Source organism: Theropithecus gelada, chromosome 3, assembly GCF_003255815.1.
Source record: "Theropithecus gelada isolate Dixy chromosome 3, Tgel_1.0, whole genome shotgun sequence".
In the NCBI taxonomy this organism is placed as follows: domain Eukaryota; kingdom Metazoa; phylum Chordata; class Mammalia; order Primates; family Cercopithecidae; genus Theropithecus; species Theropithecus gelada.
Window position 1 is genome coordinate 119024997 of NC_037670.1, and position 22192 is coordinate 119047188.

The following is a 22192-nucleotide window of genomic DNA, read 5'->3' on the forward strand; positions in this document are numbered from 1 at the left end:
AATGATCTGAGGATATTGGCATTAAAAATAAGTCATATCTAGATAAATCTGTCTGCATCTGCAGACATCTGTAATCATACAATAACTAGCTGAAATATACTTTATTTTTTAACAATGATACTCATAATAAAGGTATTGTATATAAAATATAAATGTAAGAGCAATTACTGACATTTTTTATAAGAGAGTCACTATATAGAATATATTATGCATTTTCTTAAAAGGAAACTGATTATTTAACTTCCTTACCAATTACTAAATTTTTTAGTAGTTCTTCATGTGAACTTAATAACATACAGACACTCTGGCCTGGCATTAAAGCTTTCCTTGATCTTACCCCAATTTACTTTTATAACTTTTTCCTTCACTATTTTAATTGATCTCAGTCTTCAACTAAACACAGTTTATCCTGATTCTCCCTAGATGTGCTGGATTGTTCCACCCATTGTCCTTTTCCCTAGTTTCCAGCGCTAAGTGTATTTCCTGAACCAATTTCTCCGTATGTAGTTTGGTCCCATCTATTATTGTAAAAGTTAGCATTAAATCCAACTCTTCAGTGAAGCTTTTGCCATTTTCCCACTATAATGAAATTTTAGAGGAAACTCAAACTCCTTGGCCCTTAGTCTATACCATTCTGAAAATTTTTCAATTTTGTCTTTTATTCTTAGTTATGTATTAACTACTAATCATGTCTTCATTCAACAGTGATAGGGATTTAGTGACATATCGGGAGTTGAGTGGAGGGAATTTTAGGGAGTGCATTGTCTAGCAAGAATTAAAAATTATTCAAAAACCAATTAAAAATTATTGTGCTTTTTATTATCACCACATGCCAGTAATTGTAAACAGTATCAGTGACAATATGCTAATCATAGAAGAGTCTTTTCAGTCTAGATTTTAAATTGTTGTTTACTACTGTGTATCTATTATGTATATGTATATGTGTATATATGGATATTTGTGAGGATAGTCAGCCGCCAGCACACATGTACTCAGTTATACACATGTTCCAAGAGTAAGTTCATAATGATTTGGAATCATTTAAAATTTACAACAGTGGGCCGGGCGCGGTGGCTCAAGCCTGTAATCCCAGCACTTTGGGAGGCCGAGGCGGGCGGATCACGAGGTCCGGAGATCGAGACCATCCTGGCTAACATGGTGAAACCCCGTCTCTACTAAAAATACAAAAAACTAGCCGGGCGTGGTGGCGGGCGCCTGTAGTCCCAGCTACTCGGAGGCTGAGGCAGGAGAATGGCCTGAACCTGGGAGGCGGAGCTTGCAGTGAGCCGAGATCGCGCCACTGCACTCCAGCCTGGGTGACACAGCGCGAGACTCCGTCTCAAAAAAAAAAAAAAAAAAAATTTACAACAGTGAGACATAGTGCAAACTATGAGGTGTGATAGTTTGTTCCTTAAGTGCCAATTTTTAGTTCGTACATGAAATATTTTATTGAGTGTTGTTGCTTTTAAATTTCAAAGTTATTATTTTAAAATTGTGTGTTATAAACTACGGAGCAAATAAAGAAAATAATAATTGTTCCTGAGTTTTACAGAACTATTATTGAAAATGTATCTTTTGTTTAGTGGGAAAGGAATGTAAAAAATGATTCACTCTGGGTATCACATACCATAGATGCCCGTGGTGTTAGGTGCTAAGGCTATAAACATACCTCTGGTCTCTGGTTTCCTTTCCTTCTTCCCTTCCCCCTTTCTTCATGCATAGTATTTATATGATTTCAAATTCTCCTGTTTGTTGTAATCATTTAAATGCCTTTCTCTAATTTAGTTTAATTTCAGAGATAAAAGAAGAAAGTTTCTAGATATTCAGACTTGAAACTTAACAGTTAACTTCTCATTAACTTTACAGAGCATAGATTGATTCAAGGATAAATGATTTTATGTAATTTATACTTAAATGTAAATAAATTATTGGAAAAGATAGGCTCCAGTAGTAATTTAAATAAATTAGTTTTATCATAAGCACAGCAGAGCTAGTTGAGTCAAATGAATGAAAAATCATACTTATTCAGTGTTCACAGGTGTATTAGTCTGTTTTCATGCTTCTGATAAAGACATACTGGAAACTGGGGAATTTATAAAATAAATAGGTTTACTTGGACTCACAGTTTCACATGCCTGTGGAGGCCTCATATTCCAGAAGGCAACGACGAGCAAGTCACATCTTACCTGGATGGCAGCAGGCAAAGAAAGCTTATGCAGGGCAACTCCTGTTTTTAAAACCATCAGATTTCATGAGACCCATTCACTATCACGAGGACAGCATGGGAAAGACCCACCTCCATAATTCAATCATCTCCCACAGAGTCCTTCCCATAACATGTGGGAATTATGGAAGCTACAAAATGAGAGTTGGGTGGGGACACAGAGCCAAACCATATCAACAGGTATATATTAATTTAAAAATGAGAATATACATTTTTATGCTGAATTATTGAATACTGTGAATTTTTTTTTTTTTTTTTTTTTTTTTTGGAGACAGAGTCTCGCTGTGTCTCCCAGATTGGAGTGCAGTGGCGCGATCTCGGCTCACTGCAAGCTCCACCTCCCCAGTTCACGCCATTCTCCTGCCTCAGCCTCCGGAGTAGCTGGGACTACAGGCGCCCGCCACCACGTCCGGCTAATTTTTTGTATTTTTAGTAGAGACAGGGTTTCACCGTGTTAGCCAGGATGGTCTCGATCTCCTGACCTCGTGATCCACCCACCTTGACCTCCCAAAGTGCTGGGATTACAGGCGTGAGCCACCACGCCCGGCCTGTAATCTTTTTTATTGTGTAATTGATTTAAGTGTTTATGTTTTGCTAAATGCTTAAAGAACACGTTTAATGAATCAGAGTAAAAATAAAGTACGGAAAATATAGATAAATATTATTTAAAAGATTTGTTTTGGTTTTGTTTGCTTTTGAGACAGGATCTTGCTCTGTCACCCAGACTAGAATCAGTGGCACAACCATGTATCACTGCAGCCTCGAACCCCTGGGCTTAAGCAATCTTTCTCCTTCAGCCTTCTGAATAGCGGGGATTACAGGCACACACCACCACACATGACTAATTTTTGTAGAGATGAGATCCCACTATGTTGACCATACTGGTCTGGAACTACTGGATTCAACTGATCCTCCTGCCTCAGCCTCCCAAAGTGCTGTGATTATAGGCAAAAGGATGGTTTTTATATATGTATTATTATGCATATGTTTATGTTGCATTGATGTTTAATCAGTAAGATATTAAATTTGAAAAAGTCTTTTAAGTCTATAAAGAGACATATTGCTAAAGGCTACAAATACTGTTTTTAATCCTATAAATACTATACAAGCCAGTACTAGCATTCATTGAACTCAAGTTGCCTGGGACTATGCTAAGCATTTTATAGACTTTTTTTTCCCCATTTACTCATCAAACTAACCGTATTTCAGCTGGGTACAGTTGTATGCACCTGTAGTATCAGCTACTCAGGAGGCTAATGTGGGAGGATCACTTGAGCCCAGGGGTTTGAGGCTATGATCTTACCTGTGAATAATTACTGCACTCCAGCTTGGACAACATAGAAAGACCTCATCTCTGAAAAACAACAACAAAATTAACTAACCATATTTCAAGAGATTTATCATTTTTATCAATGAGAAAGTAGAGACTTAAAAAAATAAATAGTCTCTTGCAAGTTATGAAGCAAAAAAATTGGCAGGTGGGATTTAATTTCAAGTTGCCTTTACTATTACCTTATATGCATCTACTCATCCAGTAGAGCTGAATTGCTTGTATTGAATTCATTTAACTATGAGAAAAACATTTAAGATTGAGGGCATATACTATCTTTTCCCTTATTTTAAAGTTCAAGGATTCAATATCTGGATCCCTTGTCTTTGTAAACAATGGCATCAATAAAACACTGTAATACCTGTAATAGCTACCAGTTTTCGTGAATGAAAGAATTGTGCTGGTAAATATTTATCTTTTGTTTTTGTTTTTGTTTTTCCATGTCAGAATGATGTAGGAGGACAACGCAGCCTGATAAACAAGTGGACGACTTTTCTTAAGGCCAGATTGATTTGCTCAATTCCTGGAAGTGATGGGGCAGATACTTACTTTGATGAGCTTCGTAAGTTCCTTCTTTCCTCCTTTCTTGGAAAAGCCTTACTGCCTAATTAAGTAACTTGGCATTTGTTTCCCTTTGGCTCCAATTTGGCCTGATTAATTATAGCTGAGCAAACCTTACAGGAGTGGTTCTTACTGAAATTCACACGCAAAGTACACGGAAGTGCTCTAGGTCTGGGCACACGTAGTAATGCAGTAACTCTTCTCTTTGTAAAAGTCCTCAAAGTAAGTGAAGGAAACAAAACTCCAGCAAGACACAAAAAGGTATGAGCTCTGAAACTACAAAGTTCATCCATTCTCTGTGCAGTCTTTCATTTTGAAAGGAGCCACCTTCTATAGGTAGGAAAAGTTGGATTCCTTGTTCCACGGATGCCCTCTGCTGGCAAGTACAGGAGATTTGGTGAACACTGTCCCTCCGACTTGTTGATGAAAAGAATAAGCACAAGCAGTAGACAGCTTCTTCTATTTCACTTCTCCTCTTCACTCCCTCAAAAACTCCTTCCAAGTCCTAGAATGATTTTTTTTTTTTCTTTTTTGGTTGTGTATAATGTTAGCATTATTAGCTTTTAGCTTCTTGAACTTGTTCTTGTTTTTGCCATGTAATGTATAAATGATAATCTATATCATTAAATTATTTCATCAGTATTGTGTATTTTACAAGCTTAAAGTATATATTGAGTAATCATGGATGACCTCTCATATTGTGTGTAAGCACATTCACATCTTAATCTTTTAAAGAATATTATTCGCACATAACTTACTGTCAATACTGCACTAATTTTGGGGTAACTATTTCCTTACGGTTACCAAATAAGTAAATGAGGCTGGGCGTGGTGGCTCACGCCTGTAATCCCAGCACTTTGGGAGGCGGAGGTAGGCGGATTACTTGAGGTCAGAAGTTCAAACTGTCTGTTAACTAAAAATATAAAAAGTAGCCGGGCTGGTGGTGGGCACCTGTAATCCCAGCTACTTGGGAGGCTGAAGTAGCAGAATTGCTTGAATCCAGGAGGGAGAGGTTGCAGTGAGGAAAGATCGTGCCACTGCATTCTAGCCTGGGTGATAGAGCAAGACTCCATCAAAAAAAAAAAAAAAAGAAAAAAGAAAAGAAAAGAAAAGAAAAAAAAAGGTAAATTAATTACTAACGACACAATTATAGGACAGAACTTTTTTACATTAGAGGGTAAAAATTACTTATTTTTTGGTTTGTATTTTCTATGAAATCAAAGATTTCTAATTGGAAACTGCCTTAGAGATTATCAATTGTACCATACTATACATAGTCAGTGAGAAAAAAACAATCTTATATTTGATTTCTCAAGGCATAATATAGTGCCTCTGTTATTTTAATCTTATAAACTGTTTAGATTTTCAGAGTTTCAGTTGTATTATTAACAAAAAAGCAAATGTAATACTGAAAAATAAGAGTAAATATTTATTTTTTCCCTTTAATAGAAGATATATATTTACTCCCCACAAGAGATGAAAGAAATCCTGTAGTATACGGAGTCTTTACTACAACCAGGTATGTTCAACAAAATGCTTTTAATGCTTCTAGAGAATTGTATATGTATGCAAGCCAATATAGTTATAGGATCTTTTTGTCCCTGCCTTTGTAGTAGCATGTCGTAAACATTTTTTTTTCATTTTACCATTTTACTTAATGTTCCTTAAAAATCATTTAATATCAATGTAAAAATCATATATTTTTTCTTTTTACACCAGCATAGCATTCGCTATAATAATTACCACAAGTTATTTAACCAGTCATCTGAACGTGGACATTTCTGTTATTTCCAAACTCCTACTTTTGCATATAATGCTTCAGTAACTAATCTTGTTCAAATGCCATTCCCCATAGGAACAAATATATCTGTGAGATAAAATCCTAAAATAAATTTTCTGTGTACAAAAGGCATATGCAGACCGGGCTCAGCAGCTCTCTCCTATAATACCAGCACTTTGGAAGTCCAAGGGGAGGATGACTTGAGCTCAGGAGTTCAAGACCAGCCTGGACAACACAGTGAGACCCAGTCTCTACAAAAATAAAAATAAAAAAATTTAGCTAGGCATGGAGGCACATGTCTGTAGTCCCAGCTACTCAGAAGGCTGAGGTCAGAGGACTCTTTGAGCCTGGGAGGTAGAGGCTGCAGTAAGCCATGATGGTACCACTGTACTCCAGCCTAGGTGACACAGAGAGACCCTGTCACCAAAAAAAAAAAAAAAAAAAAAAAAAAAAAAAAAAAAAAAAAAAAAGTTGTTTGCATATATTAATTATCATAATTCCAAGATATGTGTCATACTGATAGTACTAAGGAAATACGTGGGTAAATGGTTAAGTTCATTTTTAAGGCTATAATCATGAGATGGGACACTCTTAAGTTTTAAAACATCATCACATGCTATCCTATTATCATTTCCCAGTTACCCTACAAAGATAGGTGTGGCTATTATGAGTATTTCACCGCTTTACTAATTTAGGCAAAGAATGTTTACATTACTTGCTCAAAGAGAAGCAGCCTATTAGTAGTAAAAAAAAAAAAAAGATTGAAAATGAAGATAATTTCATGTTTTCTACTCCTGTATTTTTGTCTTCTTTTTGCATAATGCTCTCATGTACTTATTATTGAGACCTTCTGACTTCCTTAAAAGCTGTACTAGCATCGCTGGGCGTGATGGCTCACGCCTGTAATCCCAACACTTTGGGAGACCAAAGCAGGTGGATCATCTGAGGTCAGGAGTTTGAGACCAGCCTCCCCAACATGGTGAAACCCCATCTCTACTAAAAATACAAAAAATTAGTCAGGTGAGGTCAGGAGTTTGAGACCAGCCTCCCCAACATGGTGAAACCCCATCTCTACTAAAAATACAAAAAATTAGTCAGGTGTGGTGGTGGGCACCTGTAATCCTAGCTACTCAGGAGGCTGAGGCAGGAGAATCACTTGAACTTGAGAGGCGGAGGTTGCAGTGAGCCAAGATTGCACCATTGCACTCCAGCCTGGGCAACAAAAGGAAATTCTGTCTCAAAAAAAAAAAAAAAAAAAAAAAAAGTTATGCTAGCATCTATGAAACTTTCTCAAATAATATGTAGGCCCCCCTGCCTTAATTTTATTGAATTCAGTAATTTAAATTTGACTATGTTCAAAGCACACCCTTACTCCTGTTCCCTATGACTGCCTACATTGTTGGAAATAGTTTTCATATTTTCCAGTTTTGCTTTCAATCGTTATCAATGTATATTGACATCAGCATAGAAGGAATTGAAGATACTGATATTGGTACTGAAGAAAAGGTCTTACTGCCTCCTAGTGAATACATTTTTAATCTATTCATATATACAATATAATTTTATTTCTGTGGCACAATCCTCATTTAGTTCACAATACCTTATTCATAAACTGAAATGCACTGCTGGTTCAGAATATATCAGAAAACAAAACACTATTTGGTTAATTATAAGATATAGGATGTGAATGTTTAAATATGAGAATAAAGACGATTTCCTAGGAAGCTGCTATTTTGGACTCCATTTTTCTGTTAATTTATATCCTAATGTAAAAAGGTATAAGAAGTGCCTCTAGTCAAGTATCTCAATCCCAGTTCCATTGGCACCTTTCCAATTGCAGCACTTTCTTTGAAGTCACTGTGCTCCACACACAAGGCACGGATATGTGCCAGGAAAATATAGCCCCAAGATTCTTGTTCATTTTTTTCTCCTATTAAGTTTCTGCCCACCCAGAGTTTGAAGTTACAAGTTAGCTCTTTGTTCTTCTTATACTTTATTGGTTTGTTTTTAATGCCATCCTAAAGACCAAGGTGACATTGGAATGTATATCACATCCTTTGTCCAGCAAGAAGACATAATTAACCTGCAATAATGGCAATGCCATTAAGCATGAGGCATCATACCTTTAAAATATCCTAGGCAGGTTCTGTGATTTTTGTGGCAACACCACCTCTATTCTCAGCAGCTACTTTTCTCCCACCTACCTATTTACTGTTACCTCTCTAAAGATTCCCATTAATGTCACTCCAAGAATATTAATAATTGAGTTTCCATGCTAGAGAATCATTAGCTTGTTAATGCTAAGATGTTTAATATATTTCTTAGATCATAAAGGGTGATCTCATTTTTGAAAATGGGAACGATTAAAAGTTTTCAACTCAAAGAAAGTATCTTTTAATTTCTAGAAATAAAGCAAAATAAAAAGACATCTGATTAGTGTTCATTTTTATTAGTTTTCAAAAATTTGAAAAAATTCCTATGGAGTTTTTTGCCTCTTAATACTTTCTCTAATCCTGTGTAATTTTAATTACTTTAAGTATCAGATGAGCTGCTGTAATACATAAACTCATAAATTTAAGGAGGACCAAAAAGAAAAAGATTGTTTCAACATTTTAAAATCAGTTTAATAAAAATCATATAAGTAATTTAGCAAATAATGTTTATAGATATTCATTCATTGTAAGAAAACAAATGAGAGTATTATTATTAAAATATTTAAATAATTATTTTTAAAATAAATAATATCACTTATTTTGTAAGCTCTTTGAAATGCATTACACTATGATAACTTTAAATAAAATAGAAGAACATATAGAAAAATATAACAATCTTTCATGCATATATTCCTCTTTATCCTCCAGGGTTTGTTTTAGATAATTTCTGTTTATCTATTAGGTGTCAATTTAGATGACACCTCCTCCCTGAAAACTTAGTTGGCAGCCCAATACTGGGTACCCATGCATGTTCTACTTTGCTTACCATATTTACTGGCAATGGAGTTATTATTGCACCTTGTTTAGAATTGCTTGGCTATAAGCCACTTGAGGACATAGGTACATTGTGTCTACAGTGCTCGTCAAATTTAATGTGCTAAGTAAATTTTGTCCACAGCACCTGCTGGTAGTATGTGCTCAATCAATGTTTATTGAATTCATCAGTGAATGATTGAATGATGTCGCTTATTTTTTCAGCTCCATCTTCAAAGGCTCTGCTGTTTGTGTGTACAGCATGGCTGACATCAGAGCAGTTTTTAACGGTCCGTATGCTCATAAGGAAAGTGCAGACCATCGTTGGGTGCAGTATGATGGGAGAATTCCTTATCCGCGGCCTGGTACAGTATGTATCCAACCTAATAATCAAATTATTTTCCTAAGCTCATATTTAATTCCTAATTTAATTGTGATAAATTCTGCTATTCACCAGAGCCACATGTGCTGTAATAACCATTATTTATTTGCAGTGATGTATTAGCATTTTCATCCTTCATTTAAATTTAACATTTCACTAAGAATTTTAGTTACTTTGAGAAACAATGGACTATGTCATAAGGATGTAACCATGCTGACAATATGGAGCTTATCCCCAGCATGTTTATGTTTATAGAATCACTGGAAAGATTTAGTTATCTAGAATGACAGCTATTCTAAATTAGATGGAAATGTCAAAGAAGTATTATTTCTCACATACAGCTCTGCAGATAGCTCTAGTCTTCTAATCCCCACTTCTACTTTGAAAAGACCACGTCATAATGGTTCACTTAATTTATCTCTTTTTTGGTATGCATTTATCTTTTCTTTACTTAATTGTACCTTAGAATAACATGCATTTTTTAAATGGGAAAGGAATTTTAGACAACCCTCAGTCAAAATTTTTTTTCAAATAGTATAAATCATGTTTAAAGCACAAATGATGTAAGAATGTATTTTAAAGTTTATACAGTTGTTTAAAACAAAAAACAACTGCAGTTCAAAATGCTGTTATATGCATTTTAAGTAAAAGGATTTTTAAAACGTTTGTTGATATTACTATGACAGTTTAAGTTATGTTAACATCAGGATTATTTATTGACCTAATATTAGAGGAAAAAATGTGTTTTTTCATTTTGGATTTATTCTGAATATTACAACCAAGAGGTATAAAATGATTACCAAAATATCTGAGAAAAAGTATTGACTTAACTCCTCAAGTTTTACTGAATATTATCTTTTCATATGTTCATTCTTAAAGGAGAACCAGCTGGTAGATATGCTTTTTGAATTCTGTTTCCATCTTCCTGTTATATAACTTAATTAAATTTGGGAAGCATACTATACAACCATCTCTATTTTCCCCTTAATAATTCCTCAATATAAATTTGTTTCAAGGATGGTTTCTGACTTGATTATAAAGTAATAACGATGTTTGTGGAAGCGTGGTTTTTTTTTAAATAATAGCATGATTTTCAGGAGTCATTTTTTTTAATTTTCTCACTTTTTAATATTGTGATAAGAACATTTAACATGAGGCCTATCCCCTTAAATTTTTAAATTTACCATCCATTATTATTGAGTATAGGTACAATGTTGTACAGCAGATCTCTAATGCTTGTTCTTCTTAACTAACAGAAACTTTATATCCACTGATTGGTAACTTCCCGTTTTGCTCCCTCCTAGCCCTTGGAAACCACCATTCTGCTTTTTGATTCTATTATTTTGACTATTATGGATACCTTATATAAGTGGAATCATGCAGTGTTTATTTCTCTGCAAATGGCTTATTTCACTCAACATAACGTCCTTAAGATTTATTCATGTTGTTGCATAGTGTATGTAGAATTTCCTTGTTTTTCAAGGATGAATGCAGTCCCATTTTATGCATATACACACACACACATGTATCACATGTATATAGATATATACATATATGATGCATATATCATATATAAATATATGTATGATGTGTGAATGTCTAAATGTATCATGTATCATACATACATTTATATATATGATACAAGTCTCATATGTATATAGATATATAATATATAATCCCAGATATATCGTATACATATAACGTGCAAACACACACACACACACACACACACACACCAACCATACATTTTCTTTATCCATTCATCTATTGACAGACATTTAGGTTGTTTCCGTGTCTTGGCAATTGTGAATAGTGCTGCAGTTATCTAAGAGTGATAATATTTCATATATCTTTGATATCTGAATTTTGATTATTTTAGATAAATATCCTGAAGCAGGATTGCTGTATCATGTAGTAGTTCTATTTTTAATTTTTTGAGGAACTGCCACACTGTTTTCCATAGTGGTAGTACCATTTTGCATTACCACTAACAGTGTGCAAGGGTTCCAATTTCCCCACATCCTCCTTAATACTCACCTTTTGTTTTTATGATATTATCCATATTATCCATCCTGACAGATGTGAAGTGATATCTCATTGTGGTTTTGTTTTCAATATCACTGATGATTAGTGATGAACAATTTTCACGTATCCATTGGCCATTCATATGTCTTCATTGGAGAAATGTCTATTCAAGTACTTAGCCCATTTTTTAATTAGGTTATTCTTTTCTTTTTTTGTCAGAGTCTTGCTCTGTTGCCCAGGCTGAAGTGCAGTGGTGCAATCTCGGCTCACTGCAACCTCCTCCTCCCAGATTCAAGCAATTCTCCTACCTAGGCCTCCAGAGTAGCTAGGATTACAGGTGTGCACTACCACACCTGTAATTTTTGTATTTTTAATAAAGACTGTGTTTCACCATGTTGGCCAGGCTGGTCTCGAACTCCTGACCTCAGATGATCTGCCCGCCTCATTCTCCCAAAGTCCTGGGATTACAGGCATGAGCCACTGGACCTGGCCTAGGTCATTCTCTTTTTTAACTATTTTTTATTCATTGAATATCATAGCTGTACTTGCTAGTTTCATTTACTTATATTTGAACAGTAATATAGCACTTAGGATATGGGGATATTCTTCTAGATGTTTTACAAATATTAACTTCCTTAATACTGATCATAATCCCATGAAACACATGCTATTATCATTAATTCCATTATGCAGATGAGGAATGTCAGGCACAGACAGATACAGTAACTTGCTCAGGATCACAAAGCTAATTAGTAATAGGACTGGGTTTCAACCCCAAGCTCCAAATTCTTGGTTTCTACTGTGATTCAAGGTCATTGTTCTTACTCTAAGTCCCAGTTATTAGTTTTTATACTATGATATTGCACTATAAAAATGTTAAATTAAAATTTTTAACCTTCCATAGGAGTGTGTGTGTGTGTGTGTGTGAGAGAGAGAGAGAGATTAAAATTGGGAAACGGCTCTAGCTGGGTAAATTTTACGGTATTAATACTTTGGGGTTACATATTATAGACTGTCACATTCTGAGCCTTCTCTTACTACATGAGCTTTTTGGCTTTGGGTTGTTTTTGTTTTTATTTGTTTTTAATAAAGACTGTCACCATTCAGGCCATTTTTTTTTTCAATTATCTAGATATCATAGGAGAATGAATTGGAAGCTGAAACTATTCACATTTATTACAACAATAACAAATTATTTGCATATGTAGACATTGAGTCCTATAATACTCAGAAATAGAAAATAATTATCAAAATGACTACATGATGATGCATCACGGTTACATTATTTTCCAACTTGAGTGTAAGTTAAGATGCTTTACAAGTGGTGGTTGTCACCGCTTTCCCTGCTGCTGCCTAGAACAGCTGTGAATGTCATGCAAAGCTTGAAGAGAACTCCCGTTTACATGACTGTCCTCATAAGTACACATACACTTCTCTGAAATATGAGTAAATGACTCCCCAAAAGTAGGAAAACAAAAATGTCAATGAGGAGTGTCTTTCATTGATGAGAAAAGAAACACCAAATTATGTTCAACATAGTGGTCTCTTCTGCTGGCTACTCAGAATACAGTCTTTATGCTGTAAGAAATTGTCTTGAAAGTTCAAAATTATTTAGCAAATAGCCTGTATCTAAACCATCAAATAAATACTTAATTTTTCCTTTCTAACAACTTGAGAAAACAAAAGCATTATTAGGACTAAAGAAGGGTCATTTAAGAGAGTTATTACTCAATTTTTTCTCAACATTAATATTTATCAGACAATTTCTATGCCTTTAAAAATATGTAAAAGCATTTGCACCTGAAGTTGAGCTCTGAGAACCATGCCTAATAATGAATCTTTCCACCGTAGCCTCTATTAAGGCGATAATCGGTTATAGAGACAGAAAGACCAAGTCTCCCTCTGGAAGACTCCACCGAGAAAACTCTCTTTCATCAAATATTATGTCCCTTTATAGAACAGAGAGATTTTAAACATGCCAGTTACTGTCAAAATTTATTTATTTATTTTTACAGGCGTGGTTAAAGGAAGGAGGATTTTCTTTTTGTTGTACTGAATTAAACTGTTATATCTATGCTCTCTTTAGATAAGTAGGAACCACATAATATAAATTTATTAGTATGAGACTAACAATATTGAGGTATTTTAAAATATTTTTATTGATCAACCCTATCCAATTGGTTCTGTGTTAGAATAGTGACAATCATTTCTACTAACATATTTGCGGACTTTATGTAGAAATCTGTGGTAGCTAAGGACATCAGCTATTTCCAAATAACTAGTTACTTATGTATTCTCTTTGAAATCACTGTGACCAAATTTGAAAATGTCTAAAATCATGCATAGATAGGTAGCCTTTTACTTCATTGCTTCTTCAATCATTTTTACAACATCTTGTTTTCTATTAGCATTAAATGCTATTAGTCTGCTTTTCTACATTATGTCTTATATTTAGAATACTGATGTTGAATTTAGGAGCATCATGTATGTGATGTGAAAATCTGTTATACAAATACACTTTACAGAAACTAACTTTACCATTAATAACACTACACATAAAATCATTGAAATTATATTTCACAGCATATCAGGTAACTATGCTTATAAAATTTGAGAATGTAAGAACTGGAGTGAATGATAAAGACCACATAATTCACCCTCATTTTACAGGGGAGGGAATGAATACCCAGAATAATTAAATAACTTTACCAATATCATATTGCCAAAAACAGCAGAATGAAGAGGGATGTTGAATTTTCTGATCAATCTTCTCTCTCTGTTCGTTAATATTATCTAATATGCACTTATTTCCTAATATATATCTCACTGATATACTGCCAAATGTCCCACCTAAAATTAGCTGCATTGAATTTTACATTATCTCCTGGCATTCTTTATTATTTGTTTTCTAAAAGCAGCCCAATTTCAGTAATTTTTGTTTACATGAAGTTATGATTCTATTTCTCTAAATATCCAGCATATTTTGATCAAAGTCATGATTTAACACGCCTTGCGATCCAGACACTCTGATAAGCCCTTATATGTTATCTCACTACATTCTTAAAACAAACACATAGGTATTATTATCCCAATTTTATAGATAAGAAACAAGCCCAGTGAGGGTAAAAATATGTTCATGATCTCACAGCTTATGGGTTGTTATGACTGGAATTAAACTTACTCTACTTAACTCCAAATCAAAAGCCATTAACCCACCTTTTGTTCTACCTTCAAAATGATAACAAATGAACAACCAAACAGAACCTTATGCTATTTTTTCCAGAGATTTGTCTATTCTCTGCACAAATAATAATGAATTTTGAAACCTTATTACACTTATTTATCTTACTGCAATTCAGAGGAACACATCTTACTTTAGTAAAAGTATTGCTGAATAATTTGCTTTCTATGAAATTGTTAGAACCTTTACTAAAAGCTGTATTACACTTAAGTTAAAGCTTTAACATAGATTACTTTAAAAAAAAAATTGTTTTTACATTTTCTGCACCTGTATTGCTATTAAGATTGAATTCTAAGTTGTTCTCCCAGTAGTTACTTCTGTTGACATTATCACTCAGTTAAATAAACACTACAACTTGCAGTGTGCCATGCTTACTTTAAGTTTTTGGTTTTGACAGAATGCTGTACTTCTTTGACAAAAAGTCAAACTTAAACTCCTAGCTTAACTGTGACATCACTGCTCTGCAATGTTAATAAGCCTAGAAATGCAAGGATGCAAAAGGATATATTATAGAATGCCTTCACTTCAAGTGATTCTTCCGCCCTCTGCTGTCCAGATAGAATATTTGAACAAGCCATATTTTGTTCAGGAGGATTTTTTCAATCATTATTGACCTGCCGGGTCTTGGTAATAGGAAATTCCAAGTGAAATAAAATATTAAAGAGTCCATGATACAGTGAATCAATCATACAGGTCAGAGACAGAAACCAAATTGAATCCAACCCAAAATAACAAACTACTAGAAAACCCAGAATGTAAGAAAGATTTGTAAAGGCAGAAAATTTCCAATTTGATAGTTTATTTTTTATAACTGATGTACTCTGCAGTTTTATTTTGTGTTGTCAAGGTATTTTTAAGATTTATGTGTAAATGTAAAGTATTAATAAATGTTTGCTCAAAAGTGAGTTTCAGTTTTAAATCATTCCCTTATCAAAAAGAATGCATGTTTTACTTTTCTTGAATCCTTTTGCCACCATTTTTAAACAACTACTAAATGTTTGATTTTGTAAAAATAACAATTCCTTTTTAAATTCTATTTACTCCCAAATTGTTATTGTGTTAAATGTTAGTTGTTTTAGTTTTACTTTTACAGATAAAAGTTTACACATGAATTTCCCAACTAAGTCTCCATTTTTTGGTAGGAAATAAAAGGAGGTAGTTATAAGTATTTTTTAAATATTTCATAAGTTTGTTTTACTATGTGGATGCTGATGAACATAAAGGCATGATAATTTCTATTAATAGCTCAACCATGAGAAAAGCCTTTTATGTTTACTTTTTTGTATCTACATAGTTTAAAAAAAATAGGTGGTGAAAAATGGTGATTCTAAGGATTCCTGAAAATTTCTTGCTTCAAAAATTTGAAACAAAGCCATATTTAAGGAACATCATAACATGGTAAGAAACATCCCGGGTAGAATACCTAGAGACTGAACTTCTCACACCAGCATTGCCTCTTCCACTATCCAACACTAGAGACACTAAGTAAATGCTCATTTTCAGCTCAAAATCTTTTTTTTTATTCAGGGGTGGAGGTTGTGGTTAGTTTTCTTTTGTTTAATATTTTTTTGATACCAACTTTAAATACAGTTTTGTTTAAGACATTCCACTTACAATACAATGTTTATAAAGTGCAATGTTATTTCCTTTCCTTGTGCACATGTTCCATATTCAAGCATTGAGAATGCCCACTAATTTATTATAGCAACTTGACCTTAAAACTGCCATAGAATTTGCAGCAAATTTGGGTTCTTCGGTGCTTTAACTGTGTAGAACAATGCTTCATCTATACTTGGGTTAGCTTAATCAACCTCTTCAGTGGTGGGCCCTGAAAATCACCACCAGAGGCAGGAGCTCTACCACCAGGAAATCCCCCTGACATTCCTCCTAGCATGCCTTCTGCACTCTAGTCCACTTTGTTTGTGATGGACTTGCAGACTTCTCCAGCTCTTGCTGTGCATGTTCAAATTCTTCCTTCTCTGCAGTCTGATTCTTATCAAGTCAGTTGATAATTTCATGGCACTTGCTAAGAATCTACTGTTTGTGCTCACTGTTAATCTTGACTTGAAGTTTCTCATCTTCAACAGTTGCTTTCATGTTGAACACATAGGAATCAAGTGAATTTTTGGATGGCACCTTGTCCCTCTGCTTCTCATCTTCAGCTTTGTATTTCTTAGTTTCCTGGAACATAGGCTCAATGTCTTCCTTGCTCAAATGGCCCTTGTCATCAGTGAGAGTAGACATTGAGGATGCCCTTGGCATCAATATCAAAGGTAACTTCAATCTGATGAACACCAAGGGGTGCAGGAGGTATGCCTGTGAGCTCAAACTTGCCAAACAAGTTTTTTATCCTTGGTAATGACATGCTAGGCTTGTCAGAGTAGGCAGTGAAGGTCTGTGTCTGCCTGGTAGGAATGGTAGTATCACACTTAATGAGGACAGTCATGACTCCATCAGCAGTCTTAATATCAAGTGAAAGAGGAGTGACATCCAAAAACAGAAAATCTTGAACATTTTGAGATGTCTCCAGATAGGACAGCTGCATCATAAGCAACAGCTTCATCAAATGATACGCTCATTCAGTTCTTTTCCATTGAAGATGCCTTGGAGAAGCTACTAAATTGTGGGGATACAATTAGGACCACCAACCAGGACAATATCAGGAATCTGTGGTTTGTCTAGTTTGGCATCTCAAATGGATTTCTCTGTGGGATCTAGAGGACAACAGAACAGGCTCCGCATTCAATTCTTCAAATTGGGCACAGTTAATGGAGATATAGAAGTTGATTCCTTCATGAAGAGAATTGATCTCAGTACTGGTTTCGGTGCTGAAAGAGAGTATGCTTAGCACGTTCACAAGCAGTACGGAGGCACCAGACAGCTCTCTTGCTCTCACTGATGTCCTTCCATGTGTGCACTTGAACTCACCAGTAAAATGGTTAACAATTCAGTTGTGAAAGTACTCTCCACCTAAGTAGGTGTCTCTGGCTGTAGATTTGGCCTCAGAGATTCCATCCTCCATAGTGAGGATCAAAAACACCACCTCCCAGGTCAAAGATTAGCATGTTTCTTTCAGCTCCAACCTTTTCCTCTAAACTGTAAGCAATAGCAGCGACAATTGGCTCATTGATAATTCCAAGTACATTGAGACCAGCTATAGTTCCGACATCTTTGATAGTCCTGATGCTAAGAGTCATTAAAGTCATTAAAGTAAGCTGGCACAGCATTGGTAACAGTCTTCCCAAGGTAAACTTTTGCAATTTCCTTCATCTTTGTCAGAATCATAGAAGACACCTCCTCTGGGTAGCAGCTTTTTGTCTCTCTCTTGTACTCTACTTGGACCTTGGGCCTGCCAGCATCATTTACCACCGTGAAAGGCCAGGGGGTCATATCACACTAGATAATGGCATCATCCAAATCACATCCAGTCAGACATTTGGCATCAAAAGTCATGCTGGCACGGTTCATTGGAACTTGATTATTTGGAGTATCACCAATCAATTGTTTGGCATTTGTAAAGGTGACATAGCTTGGCATGGTTTGGTTTCCCTGATCATTGGAAGTTATCTCTACTTTTCCTTGCTGGAAAACACCCATACAATAGTAGGTGGTGCCAAGATCAATACCAATTGCAGGTCCGTGAGCCACGGTTGTTTGTGTGCACACTCAGCTCAGATTGCAAAGTGAGACACAGGAACCCCAAAAGCTGCCGCTGTGTTCAATGAAACCCTTGTTTAATACTCCTTTTATGTTGAGAAAACAAACATTAAGTCATATAAAACATCAAAAACACTAAGCTAACCTCCTTCTTCCTGCTAATTGTCTTCCATGGTTTTTCTTCTGAATATATGTCCTTTTAGTGAGAAAATAAAATAAAATAAAATACCCTATAAATCTTGATTAACAAAATTTGACTAAGAATATTCTGTAAAACTTTATTAAGAAAAAAAAAATATTTTCAACTACCACCAATGTAAAATAATGAAATGTGTCCCCTTCTGCAAGATTTCAAATCTTTGTCTAAAACAAAGGCCCCATCATGTACAACTCACATTGGTTTTCACCAGAGAAAATCAAATGTAAATGCTAAAAATTTCCTCTTTTGCTGTAGGACCTTTATTGTTCCTCTTTTTTTGCTATAAGATAAAACCTTCAAACTTGAGATATAGGTGTAGATATGTCTGACAGTCATTTATTTCCCGTCAAATCATTAGACTTTCTAACATTGTAAGAGTCATTGAGAAATTATGAAGTTCTTTTGATTCTGGATCCACTGAAAAATTCATCTTATAAATGCACTACCATGAACCGTCTCTGGGTCCTGGCATACCCTTCTGTTGTAGAAAGGTCTTTTTCACTCTAGCATATCAAGGCATCACTGCCATGCCTGAGCTTGGTTTCTGATTTTGCTTTACAAAAGCAAACCTTGGAGAAGATGGATCATAGGATGATAATACATAATATCAACAATTGGGATTTCATAGTGGACTTGAAGTACATAATGTGTTCTTCAACTAGAACTGGAATATTGCTTAGAAATTCCAACTTTTACCTTGGTTGATCTTCTCAACAGCAAGGGTTTGAGGTAACCATGGATTCCACAAGTCAAAACTCTTTAGCTACCCTGTTTTCTCTTCCTGCTCCACCTAAACTATTTTACTTAAGCTTCAGCGTGATTCCAAATACATTCTTTTCCTAAAGAGCTGATGTTTCTCAGAATATATGTATTTCTTAACCTCATACATTAGATTTTAATTGTAAACTTTGCTGATCCTATTAGGTAAGAGTTTTAAAAGACATGTTTTACAGTTGACTTTCAAAGATAAGTGTAACTTACCAAAAAAAAAATGTAATTCAAAATAATATCCAGAACTTTCTATTAATTTGTCTAGTGTTGGACTATAATAGTCTTTCCAAAGGACACTGAAAACTACAGAGTATGATGCAAGAATTCTCTCATAGTGTCTCACACTATCTTCCCATTTGTGTGCCTGAGGAATGTAGCTAACATCTTATTGTTATTGTTTGTTTCATTTAAGCAAGTCTTTCCTAATTAATTCAAAGTCTGCAGAAAACTTTTGGGGATATCTCATTTTAGGCATCAGTAGCTCACTCATGTCTCTCTAGCATATTGAATTCACAGTTTTATTTTCTCTTTAATATTTGTTCACTCCATTACCTTCCACTTATTGGATAACAATTACTTTATCATCTCTCTAAATTACTGAGGATATCTCTAGTTCTGTTCATTCAGTCCTGGTTTTGGTTCTAGAAGGGAGAAGCAGAGGCAGGACTAGACTGTGGACATTCTGAGTCCAGATTCCTAAAACAGATGACACTAAAGAGATGTATCATATATCACTGTCATTTCCCTTTAACTGTGTGTAGGCCATTTTTCCCTAAAATGGAGATAGTCAAGAGGCTTCCAACAGGAATTGACCTTTCCAACTGGCTTCAGCTTTATTTTCCAGAGGGCAAGTAATTTGCTTTTAAAATTAAGTTCTTCAAATCCCAGGCTATTTACTGTGTTCAATAGTGTTTTGCTTTTTCTGGAATAGAAATTCCTCTAAGAGAAAGGGAACCTTAAAGAGAAAGAGAGGGAGAGGGAAGGACAGAAATTTACCTCTCTATGTTTGCCCCAGGCCTCTTTGTCCCTGATGTTTAATATAGGATCTTTCCTTGCCCTTATCTGTTGTACATTGACTCTTTGATGAATAAGCAGGGGGATAAGATGGCAACTGTTACATTTGCATTTTTACTCTATAAATAAAACTCAAGCTTCTGAAAACGAAAGCCTAGTTCTGTCTTTCCTTTGCTATGTCTTCCCTCATGTTAGTCATTCCTCTGATTTGTTTAAAAGGAAACTGCAACCTGTAGAGAATAGCCTGAAGCTGCAGGGAGAAAAATCCTTTGGCAGCTATCTGGGATCTTGCCAAGGGGAAAAGTTCTCTCATTGGATAAAATCCATTTTTCTCCTCTTATCCATTGCTTCCCACTCCACTCCTAAAGGCCCTAGACAAACACACGGACTTGCCAAGCATAACATGATCACACCTAGCCAGCTGTGGCAGCCAGCCATGGGAGATAGGCCCTGAACCAGGGCTTGTTGCTGTCGGGTTTTCCCTTTCATCTCAGGGTATGTCTAGGCATGTTCTATTTTCTCTTCTTCTTTTGCTCTGGTATTAAAATTTCCAGCACAAGAGAAGAATACTGTCTTTGAGTATTTTACAACAGTGGGTAGAGACACAGATACATTTCCTGATTTACTTCCTACACTCCTAGTAGCTAAACTGGCAAATGTAAGAAAACTGAAGGCAGAAATAAATGGCCGCCCATGGTATGTTCAGGTGGGCTGTGTTAATACCGAGAAATTAAAAGTACGTACATACAGAGAAAAACCCACTAGATTTCTAATACCTGAGATGTATAGCTGCCATAGGAGAATTTTCTAGAATTTGTTAAAGGAAAATAACTGAATATGAATGACCATCTGCTTTAGATGTAGCATTTCCCTACACTGTCTCTTTTCCTTTATGGAATTTTTCTTTCCTACTTTACTCTTACCTACATACATTGCTTGGCATCTCGTTATTTTTAGATCTGTGTGCGGCACAGCTATATGATATCAAAGCAAAAATTTCCCGGGTTTGAATGTACTAAAATAACAATATTGAATTCAAACTGTACTATCCTAAACCTCAGAGAGTAACTCTACCAAATCATTTTCGTTTGTGCAAGCATAGTGGAGACGCAGACCTGAGATATCACGCATAGCAATTGAGAGGATAAAGATCTTATCCAAACACTGGCAACATGCCATGAGGAAAAGCTGCCATAAGAAAAAATACATATTTTCAAAGATCATTTTATAGTCAATAGAAACCAGGTTTTCCTTCCCTTTTTTTCCCCTTAGATTTTATTACACTTAAACCTTTTTTGTCAGAGCAATGAGGAAAATTAATATTTATTTTTTCCTAAATGTTTATATTTTCATTCAGCTATACTTTCTCACATTAAAATTTCTAATTATTTAACAATTTGATATCAAAAACTATGGCTTGAATGTCATGATATTATTTCTTTGAAAACTTTGGCTACTGCACAACTACAGCCGCAAAGTCAAAAGTGATTTTTTCTTAAGTTGGAGGGCTTTTTAAAAAATGTGTGCAGGCAAAATCTTGCTCTGGCTTTGATTCTAATGATACACCAACCAGATTGAACCGCAGGCATTATAAGACTGCTATGAATCGTCTTTGACTGAGCCTCAAACATGCAGCCTATAATTGGACAAGAGCTTTGTATCATTTGAGCTCCATATCCATTTTGAGTCCCTGCTTAATCTGCTTAATGCAGGGTTCTGCCATTATCGAGTTGACGGATTCCGCTTGGCTGAAGGTTAAGTGCTGGAAATAATGATTGAACCTGCAGACTTAGATCTTTAGAACGACATCCAGTTAAGAGTGTGTTAAGTAAATGCAAAGTGGCTAATATTCTAGAACATTTCTAATCTCTCTGATGCAGACCTGGGACAAATAAGTAAATATCAAGAAAGTATCAGTTTCTTAATACCAGACATTGAAAATTTTTGTTAAAGATATTCTTAAGGTATTTATAGGAAAACATTAACAGACTTTTAGTAAAACCTCTTTGATATTTCTTTTAATTCATAATGAGTCACTATTA

At 35.0% G+C, this 22192-nt stretch overlaps 1 protein-coding gene and 1 pseudogene across 1 annotated transcript in view; one reads left to right on the forward strand and one right to left on the reverse strand.

Annotated features, from left to right (window-relative positions):
• The window catches only part of SEMA3D (semaphorin 3D), a 161779-nt gene that overhangs the window by 109808 nt on the left and 29779 nt on the right, over positions 1 to 22192 (forward strand). The window contains exons 9-11 of the mRNA XM_025380899.1: positions 4002 to 4116; positions 5565 to 5634; positions 9087 to 9231. Of these exons, the coding sequence (XP_025236684.1) occupies positions 4002 to 4116; positions 5565 to 5634; positions 9087 to 9231 (330 nt within the window). The remainder of the gene's footprint in view (positions 1 to 4001; positions 4117 to 5564; positions 5635 to 9086; positions 9232 to 22192) is intronic.
• LOC112621456 lies at positions 16312 to 18151 on the reverse strand (annotated as a pseudogene).